The 10,119-nt window shown below is 41.2% G+C and overlaps 2 protein-coding genes across 2 annotated transcripts; both read right to left on the reverse strand.

The window, feature by feature from the left end:
- Positions 1-1,960: 1,960 nt before the first annotated feature.
- LOC111576874 (cytoglobin-2-like) lies at positions 1,961-3,980 on the reverse strand. Its single transcript, XM_055016174.1, has 5 exons — positions 3,907-3,980; positions 3,693-3,800; positions 3,389-3,517; positions 3,039-3,111; positions 1,961-1,975 (listed from the first exon to the last, which is right to left on the reverse strand). Exons 1-5 carry the CDS (start codon positions 3,978-3,980, stop codon positions 1,961-1,963), a joined length of 399 nt encoding a protein of 132 aa, XP_054872149.1.
- Positions 3,981-4,854: 874 nt separating this feature from the next.
- LOC118471168 (protein LBH-like) lies at positions 4,855-10,077 on the reverse strand. The gene is made up of 4 exons (XM_055016143.1): positions 9,888-10,077; positions 8,401-8,516; positions 6,192-6,348; positions 4,855-5,567 (listed from the first exon to the last, which is right to left on the reverse strand). Exons 2-4 carry the CDS (start codon positions 8,473-8,475, stop codon positions 5,515-5,517), a joined length of 285 nt encoding a protein of 94 aa, XP_054872118.1. The 5' UTR covers positions 8,476-8,516; positions 9,888-10,077; the 3' UTR covers positions 4,855-5,514.
- Positions 10,078-10,119: the final 42 nt, after the last annotated feature.

A 10,119-nucleotide genomic window follows, 5' to 3' on the forward strand; every position in this document is an offset into this window, starting at 1 on the left:
TGGTTGTGTGGTTTGGATCGTTATCACGCTAGAATATTCCTCTCCTTTCAAGCTTCTGCAGACTGGGAGTCACCTTGTCAGTCAGTATTTTGGTTTATCCAAAGGCATTCATGGTGTCATCTATGAATGTTGTCTTTCAGCATCTTCTGCTTTTCTGCAGCCTCATAGCATCACACTCACACGTTTGTGCTTCACTCTCACGACTATGCATTCACTGTGGTAGTTCTGACCAGGTTCATGCTAGGTATCAAGTATATCTTGGTTTCATCTGACCAGAGAATGTACTCCTAATATTCATGCAAACTTCTCTTCATTCATTTTAGCACAATTTAGTCCCGAAGAGCAAGCTAGGTATTTTTTTCTTGGATGCTGTCAAAAGTGGTTTACAATATGTAATATCCTTCACACTGTCTGAGCTGTTCCATAATTTCTAGCAAATTTTCACTGATAACCCTGTGCCAAGTGCCAAGTGAAGCAGTTGCCTGTCTGTTTCTCACAGCTACATTGTGAAAATAGCAGCGCTCTGTCTATGGCATCATTTTTGTAGATAGTCACTGCAGCTCTGATTAGTGGTACTACGGCTTATTCTATGCATATCTTCTGATTACTGCTGCAGCTGTGTCCTGGCTGACTTGTAGTTGGTCCCTGATCTTTCCTTGTCCGTTTCCAGCTTTGTGAATTCATACAATCACATTTTTTAATTTCTGCGACATTTTTTTTTTTTTTTTTTTAACATGATGCCATGGTGCAAACTTGCAGATAGACACATACGTACAAAACTAAAGGAGTTCTGGTGTTCACGGGTCATTTTATAATGATGCTTGTGCAGGTAAAGTAATTACAAAACACAGGTGTACTAAGGTTTGTTAGATAATTAAAAGTTAGGGACCTGTATTTTCAGTATAGCCTTCCTAAAAAATCTTGTCAAAAATTTGTCTGCTTGGAAATTATACAATTATTGAGAAGTGATGCCATTAGGAATCCTTTAACACTGAAGTGACTGTGCATAGGGATGTTCCTCACTTCGACTGTATCCTGTATAGAAAAAAGCAGAATAGTCCTTATCAAACAGCAGCAGGGAGCTGGGCTGTATGGGGATCAATTTACTGTATATAAAGTCACATGATGTTCAAACAGCTGACCGACTTAAGAGTTCACATTTTATTGACAGAAAACACGACAACTATTGTATAACGGCGGTTGTAGTTAGACCTAATGAATAACATTTTCATGAAAAAAGAAAAATCAAGGATATATTCACAAACTCTTCCTCTAAAGGTATAAATAGAAGTCCTCTGATTGTTGCCTGGACATATTGACAGATCTGAAGTGATCAACCTCCAGTCGGCACTGATGGACAGACTTCATGAAGAGATTGTTAGCTGCTGCTGTTTTGGCTGTGAACATTATAATTCTGCCAAAATTCTAAATTTAAAAAACAGTCTGTATTTATTTAAATCAATCACAATCATCTTGGGTGGCACTAAACCCAGGAGACAGTGACGGTTCCCCTGAAAAGTAATATCAGGAATGAATGTTTTGAAGAAGGTCACCAGCCTGGGCCTTGGATTTTTCTGTGTGGAATTTGCATGTTCTCCCTGTGCATGCGTGGGTTTTTACAGGGTTCTCCGGCTTCCTCCCACAGTCCAAAAACATGCTGAGGTTAATTGGTGATTCTAAGTTGTCCATAAGTGTGAAGGTGAGTGTGATTGTTTGTCTCTATATGTAGCCCTGTGACAGACTGGTGACCTGTCCAGGATGTCCCCCCACGACCCTAATGAGGATTAAGCATTGTATAGATAAGGGATGGATGGATCATTGCTTTGATGAAACATTTGCATGCAAGGCAGCGTGCACTGAAATTAATTTACATCCAATGAATTTAACTAGTTTTGGAGTGACAGTAGATGTCTTGTGGTATGAAGTCTGCTGGAGGGCTGGACGTCAGGTGGACATCTGGTTAACTGTCTAACTTCTGTCAAAGAAGAGGATAACATGCAGGACTGTGGATAAAACTCCTCCAGATTTGTTTAAAGTCTGCTGTTATTTATACTTCAATCAGTCTTGTAAACACCCATGAAAAGATTCATCCTGGTAAATCTAGTGGCTGACAGTGTACAATCATTACGCAGATGACACAAGTCTCTTTAATTCTAAAACAAATAGGAATATCACTGATGTTTTAAAGTGTGATAAATTGAATAATGCTTACAAATACTTTGAAGGACATGCATGTGTGGTTCTCAAGCTTTGATATCTACTGAACCTATAAATGTTCAGAAACACCTCATAGATATAAGGTTTCCTTTTTGAAAAGGCTCGGGAATGTCTGAAACAGCTGCTTACTGTAGTTTTTACCAAATATTACTCAAAACAGAGGAAATATCTTGGTAGTACATGTTGGGAGACTGTTTTAAGCAGTGGATTATTTGGTGAGTCAAAAAAAAATCTCAGAACTCTGTCTTCTAGTTTATATGACGTTTGTTTCTAAGTGTATTTTAATTTTAGTGTGTGCAGACTGTGCCTTTAAAAGCTCAGAAGAGATTATTTGAACCACTGTCCATCAGGGGGCAGCATGATTCTGTTAGCAGGTAAACAAAGCAGAGCTGCACAGGTAAATTAGGTGAATAAAGAGCAACAGGTGGACAGATAAGCATTCAGATATGAGCCTGGTGATATTTAAATAAAGTCATTCAGTTTACACAGCACGGCTCTGAGATGAAGCTACATTACACAGCTTTTATTGTTCTAGCTATAAACTCCATTTACTTCACATTCCTGCTCAGTGTTTCCACCATCACTCACTCATGACATTCTTATTTGCAGGGAGTTCTTGAATGCAGGGTCACTGAATTACTTTATTTAATCCTGAAATGAATTACTTTAATTTAATAACGTTCTGACAGATCTTTCCTCAAATATGTCTGCAAAATAGTCCAACATGCCAGTTTGTCATGGACAGAAGGATAAATTGCTCTCAGATTCGTCACTATTATTGAACAGACAGCATTTAAAAATTATTGGGCAAATCTGTTTACCTTCCACGCCTCCTCCAGGTCTGAGCTCCAGTGCTCCTTCAGGACCGGCTGGACAGCTTGAATAAACTCTGCTCTCACGAAATGGACAGAAAGAGACCAGGTTTGTTTGATAAGCAGCTCCACAGGGGCAGGGTGAAATCAAACAGATAAGAAGACAGAAGTTTAGTGTTTCCAGAGTGATGCCTATGGTGTGAGAAGATACGGCACATTATCAGAGGTTAAGCTGCTCTTCAATGGTTAGCATTTAATGAACTGTTTGTACGTCTATCCCCAACATCAGATGCCCTGCAGTGCTCCTGTACACAGACTCTACAATGTGTGTTTCTGTTTTTGTGAGCATTTTGAGATACAGACTGGCTTGGTAGTATTTTGGTAGGACGTTGTATTGGTAGTGCTTCTTGCCCAGATCCAAAATCAGCTCAAAAAGAAGCTCATCCTGGTCGATCCTTGCGACAGTCTTCTCGATGAAAGACATAATGCTGCAGAAAGAACAGACCAACAGTCAGCAGGAGAAGCTGCTGTGACTGGAAGTGATGGATCATTGTCTAAATTCGTACCTACAAACTGTTTTAGAGGTACAAATTCAGGTTACTCATAAAGCACATTGTTAAACACCAAGTTAGAAGTGTGTATGTGTGTGTTACTGAGTGTAACCTGAGGCTATGGGCTCTCAGCTCTCTGCTGTTCCTCAGAGTTTCCAGATCATCGATGTCTCTGAACACTAAGAAGGCATCTTTACACTCCGGGTGGGTGTCAAACAGCCTCCAAAAATAGAAGAAGATACTGTTAATCCAATCATCCACCTATTATCTAAACACCGCTTCATCGTGTGTAGGGTCACGGGGGGCTGGAGCCTATCCAAGCTGACTTAACCTCAGCATGTTTTTGGACTTCCTCACAGCTCAAAGGTCCCCCGTTCACATCCCTGGGATCTTTCTGCATGGAGTTTGCATGTTCTCCCTGTGCCTAGGTGTGTTTTCTCTGGGTTCTCCAGCTTCCTCCCACAGTCCAAAAGCACGATGAGGTTAACTGGTGATTCTAAACTGTCCGTAGATGTGAATGTGTTTGTGCTTGTTTGTCTCTATGTGTGATAGACTGGTGATCTGTCCAGGGCGTCCCATGCCTTTGGCCCAAGTCAGTTGGGATAGACTCCAGCCCCCTGCGACCCGAAAGGGGATTAAGTGGTGTATAGATAATGGATGGATGGATGGATGGATGGATGGATGGATGGATGGATGGATGGATGGATGGATGGATGGATGGATGGATGGGAGAACATGCAGACTCCACACAGAAAGATCCCAGGCTGGGATTTAAACCCAGGAACCTATCTATTCTAATGACTGAAAATCAAACCATTGAACCTCCAGTGTGTCAGTTGTGTTCTCAGGGGTTGTGGGTCGGAGTGTTTTTCATTTTTGAAATTGTGGTTTGGGGTGCTGTGGTCTCAGATGAACTGAGTCTGATCTGAAGCTCAGCCTCATTATCTTTGTGTTTGTGTTGCTGTTGCAGATCAAAGGGCAGTGATGCTACAGAAATAGCAGCTTCAGAGAGACCACATTCTCATTACCCACAATCCTGCTGTGCTCTGACAGGAGGGAGGTAAAGAGCACATCGTCCAGTGAGATATGTGATGATGGAGACACAAAAAAAAAATGACAACAGGTAGATGACAAAAATCCTGCTGTTTTATTAGTTAAAGTGATTATGTTTTAGGTTTAGCTGTGGGTTTAGTTGAAGCTCTTGTACAGACTCTGAAAGTCAACACAAGACTGACGAGCATTCAGCTGCTATGGCTGTAATAAAGCAAAGAAGATGAAGACTCCAAAAGTCTTTATTTTGTCCAGAATCAGCACCGCTTCAGTTGCTCTGTGCATCATCTAACAATAGATACAAGAAAGATTTCAGTCTGATGTGACTCATTCATCCAGGTCTAGAGCTAACACATATTCAGATTGTGTAAATGACTGGAACATTTCAGAAATGTTTGTTATTTTGGATAATCTGAAAAGGTTGCGTCGGCATGATTTGACGAAGAGCTGTAGGTCAGTGTCAGAAGAACAACTCATGCATTTAATGGTTAAATTGATTCATTAGAAACTTTAAATGATGTATATCAATTGCATTATGTAAGTTTTTAGCACAAACAGTCCTACAAACATACAAAAGTGACTAAATGATGTGACTAAAGAATTTTATAAAGCAGCCAGTGGATCAGCCCATCAGCATATTCATATTTTGGATTTTCCTGCTGCTCACATCCCACAATCTTTTCAAACTCGACCCTTCAGCCATCTGAAGTTCAGTGTTTACTTTCATGTTGGGATCTTCATCTTTTCTCACTCTGTCCAGGTCTGACTCCGCCCCTCTGGAATGGAGGAGTGGCTACAAGTATAGTGACCACGCCCCCTGCCTCATCACAGGGACCTTCACAAAGATTGGCTGAAAATAAAGGAGCCACGCTGGTCAGTGGGGTTTAAACTGCATCCATCACCTGTTCCTGTGGCTCCGCCTCTTCTACAGGTCCACCTGGAAAAAACAAATCACCTGGTGATGTCACTGAGAACAGGTACATGCTGTTAAAAGCATAAAAGCCTGACATGCTATGGCGGGATGTCTTTAAAGAGTGTATTGTGCATATTGTATGTTTAAAAATTAATTTTAAGGGTTTGCTATAATATGTTTGTATTCTTTAATGTTCAAATATACATTATTTTTCTCATTCTGTACATTACTGCAGCTCCTCTTTTCACTCTGTTTCTGTCTCTTTAAGGTGTCCTTCTTGAAAAGCACAGTCTGTTCTGATTCATCAGCTGGTCCAATGAAAGCTAAATATTCTTAGTTATGTACCATAGCATCACACGTCTCACTATAGACAGTAAGATGTAGCCACAGCAGAAGCAGCTCTAGTGAGGAGGTAATAGTGGACTGGCGTTATGCAAATGTGTTACATGATGGCATGTAAAGTCTGACGTCAAACGAGACTTTAAAGCTGGTAAGAAAAGGTGGTTTCTGTGGGAGAGAATAACTTGTGGATGTGGCATGGACTCTGTAAGATTGTGGACCTGTTATATGCACTGAAAAGTTCAACAAAAATGGAAAGTGAAAAAGCAAAATATGGACTCTTTAATACGTTTACTGGGATGACTTCACCTGTCACCCGGTTGTGGTCCTCTGTGTCACCACTGACATCATCTGGAGGCCATCGGAGCTCTCCGCTCTCCACATCATCTCCGTCTGATTGCTCCACAACGATGGACGGGACACGCCTGGAAAGTTTTGGAATACGATCCACTGAGTCTGGAAACACCTGCAGAGGAGGAAGAGGATGAGCAGTCGGATGGTCTCCACTGTTGGTGGAGCTGAGCTCACTGGGAGAGACAGGTTGGTTGGATGTTGTTTTGTTTCTATGCAGATGATTCAGATTTGTTCAAAAGAGGTCAGAAAACATGTTTAATGAAGAAATACTACGGTTGGTAAAAGGACAGATTTTACTGTTAAAGATTAAAACCTTTATTTGAATGACAGATGGTGACTATAAGATCTGTCTATTTATTTAAAAGTACAATCAGCCAAGCACTGTGCTATACATACTGATACTGTCTACACTAATGGTATATATACTACTTATGCACAGTATATACTGTGTAGTTTGATAGCAATATGTATGTAAAGTGTATACTGTACACTACTGTTACCTATACTGTATAAATATATGCTTTAACTGTATACTGTCATATTATATATACTGTATATTTACAGTTTACACTGCACTGTTATATATACTGTATATGCACTACCGTTGAAAAGTTTGGGGTCACTTAAAAATGTCCTTATTTTTGAAAGAAATGCATTATTTTCAATGGAGATAACATTAAATTAATCAGAAATACAGTCTAGATCTTGTTAATGTGGTAAATGACTATTCTAGCTGGAGACGGCTGATTTTTAATGGAATATCTACATGGGGATACAGAGGAACATTTCCAGCAACCATCACTCTTGTGTGCTGATGCTACATTGTGTTAGCTTATCGTGTTGAAAGACTAACTGATGGTTAGAAAACCCTTGTGCAATATATGTTAGCACATGAATATAAATGTGAATTTGTAGGGGTGACCCCAAACTTTTGAACTGCGCTGTATACACCGATCAGGCATAACCTTATGACCACTGACAGGTGAAGTGAATAACACTGACTATCTCTTCATCATGGCACCTGTTAGTGGGTTGGATATATTAGGTAGCAAGTGAACATTTTGTCCTCTTCATCTGTGTTAGAAAAATTGGCAAGCATAAAGATTTGAGCTAGTTTGACAAGACGACTGGGTCAGAGCATCTCCAAAACTGCAACTCTTGAGGGGTGTTCCTGGTCTGCAGTGGCCAGTATCTATCAAAAGTGGTCCAAGGAAGGGTGAGTGAACACTGGCCCATGTGGTCCAGTCCAACAGACAAACTACTGTTGCTCAGTCTGCTGAAGAAGTTAATGCTGGCTCTGACAGAAAGGTGTCAGAATACACAGTGCATCACAGTTTGTTGTGTACGGGACTACATAGCTGCAGACCAATCAGGTGCCCATGTTGTACCTTGTACATTTGCTGAAAGCACCAACAATGAGCATCTGAGCACCAGAATTGTACAACAGAGCAATGGAAGAAGGTGACCTGGTTTGATGAATCATGTTTTCTTCTAAATCAAGGGGATGGCCAGGTGTGTGCTTACCTGGGGAACACATGGCACCAGGATGCACTATGGGAAGAAGGCAAGCCGGTGGAGGCAGTGTGATGCTTTTGGCAATGTTCTGCTGGGAAACCTTGGGTCCTGCCATCCATCTGGATGTTACTTTGACATGTACCACCTACCTAAGCAATGTTGCAGACCATGTACACCTTTCATGGAAACAGTATTCCCTGATACCTGTACCCTCTTTCAGCAGGATAATGTGCTGTATCACAAAGCAAAAATGGTTCAGGAATGGTTCAAGGAGCACAACAACAAGTTTGAGGTGTTGACTTGGCCTCCAAATTCCCCAGATCTCAATCTAATCAAGTAACTGTAGGATGTGCTGGACAAACAAGGCTGATCCATGGATGCACCACAGGACTTAAAGGATCTGCTGCAAACATCTTGGTGCCAGATACCACAGCACACCTTCAGGGGTCAAGTGGAGTCCATGCCTCGATGGGTCAAGGCTGTTTTGCCAATCAAAAGAGGACCAACACAATATTAGGCAGGTGGTCATAATGTTGTGCCTGATCGGTGTATATACTATGTACATGCGTTATAGAAAACTGCCTCTGCAGTGATGAAAGCTACACCTGCTGTCACCTAGAATTATTATTCGTCTATAGGCCAGACTTACCTGGAAAGACACTTTATCCTCTCCAGAGGCTCCACCCACCACAGAGTCACAAGTATGAATGACCTGGTTTGTCATCTCAGCCAGTCAGAGCGTGGAGAAAGGACAGAGGCAGGAAGCTGAGAGGAGACAAAATTAAATCACAAAGAAGCAAGAGTGGATCCGTCAGCTGCTGAGATGCGCTTTGGTCAGCACACAGGCCACATGTTCACCCTCTTAACAGCTTATCACCTGAAAGAACATCAAAACTCTTTAAATTGAAATCAGATTTAAGTCGGCCTGTCTGTAACATGGCTTCTTATCCAAATCCAGTCCATCACCCTCTTTTTTGTTTCTTTGGCAACATCAGTTTAGTCTCAAATCAGTCAACTGGACATTTTAAAAAACTGATCAAGTCTGTGTGTCTTCATGCTGCGTAGCCATAGCAACAGGCAGGTGACCAACACAAATACATGCAAACAACTTCACATGCCCCTGTTTCTCCGCAGCTCTGATGTGTGTGTGTGTGTGTGTGTGTGTGTGTGTGTGTGTGTGTGTGTGTGTGTGTGTGTGTGTGTGTGTGTGTGTGTGTGTGTGTGTGTGTGTGTGTGTGTGTGTGTGTGTGTGTGTTCTCTTGGAAATGTTTTAAGATTAATCTTTATAGAAACTTGTTCTTAATTCAGAGTTTCTGCCACACAGAAGCTGAAGTGAGAAACAACATCCTAAAGACACTTAATCTTCATTAAGTGCAGAATTTCATCATGTCACTGAATAAATGTCAAGAAAAGACACTAATGTAAATATAAATGTTCAGGATTTTTACAGAGCCACTATCAACACGCTTCACAACAAACCAGTAAAACCTGAAACTGTAAACCACCAGTAGAACCAGAACACTGCACAGATACATCAGACTGTTTCTGAAACATCTGAGTTCGGACTTAAAGGTATATTCAGGAATCATGGGAGTGTTTTTCCGGCCTTCTTAAAATCAGAAATCTTTTCTTCCAGCAGAGGTCACTGTCAGGTCTGATGTGGACTCCAGGATCCAGAAGAAATAAAGTCAGACAGCTGAGATACGATTAAACTGGTAAGTTAAACCTTTGGAAACTCCTGGATTATTTAACACCAGTAATGAGCTCTTGTTTTCCAGCGGACGATTGGAACCTGAACACATTGCAGCTGATGTGTCACCATGACGACTGGCATGTTATTACACTTATCAGACATGAAACTTATTCTTCAGATTGACCCTGAAACCGTGCAAAGCTCAGACTCACAAGAGTCACGTGTTTATCATTTACTAGTATCCCTTTTGCTGTGTTGACTACAACACCTTTCAGACACACAAAAAAAGACAAACACTTGAAAACACGCACGAAGACAAAGAGACACAAACAGACTGAAGGTCCGAGGATCATGAAAGAAACACGTTTGAATTTAGAGGTGAAATCAGATGAAATCATTCAGCAGGTGAAGACGAACCAACTCTCTGAAAACAGGTGGCCCACCTGATGATGATGATGGTGATGATGATGATGATGAGGATGATGATGAGGATGATGAGGATTATGAGGATGATGATGATACTGATGTTTCGTCTTCAGAGTCTTCCAATGAAGCTTCAGTCTTCCGATGAAGTTGATCTGACAGACGACTGCTGCTCTCAATTCAAATTCAGATGTCACTTCCTTTGTGTGTGTGTGTGTGTGTGTGTGTGTGTGTGTGTGTGTGTGTGTGTGT

The sequence above is a fragment of the Amphiprion ocellaris genome, chromosome 12, assembly GCF_022539595.1.
Source record: "Amphiprion ocellaris isolate individual 3 ecotype Okinawa chromosome 12, ASM2253959v1, whole genome shotgun sequence".
Classification (NCBI taxonomy): Eukaryota; Metazoa; Chordata; class Actinopteri; family Pomacentridae; genus Amphiprion; species Amphiprion ocellaris.

Coding starts and splice junctions, on each gene's coding strand:
- LOC118471168 (XM_055016143.1), bottom strand. CDS start 8,475: ATGACAAACCAGGTCATTCATACTTGTGACTCTGTGGTGGGTGGAGCC. Junction 6,349..8,400: donor AGGATAAAGTGTCTTTCCAG/GTAAGTCTGGCC, acceptor CCTCCTCTGCAG/GTGTTTCCAGACTCAGTGGA. Junction 5,568..6,191: donor GGACCACAACCGGGTGACAG/GTGAAGTCATCC, acceptor TGTTTTTTCCAG/GTGGACCTGTAGAAGAGGCG.
- LOC111576874 (XM_055016174.1), bottom strand. CDS start 3,980: ATGCAGAAAGATCCCAGGGATGTGAACGGGGGACCTTTGAGCTGTGAG. Junction 3,801..3,906: donor CAAAAACATGCTGAGGTTAA/GTCAGCTTGGAT, acceptor CTATTTTTGGAG/GCTGTTTGACACCCACCCGG. Junction 3,518..3,692: donor CTGAGAGCCCATAGCCTCAG/GTTACACTCAGT, acceptor TTCTTTCTGCAG/CATTATGTCTTTCATCGAGA.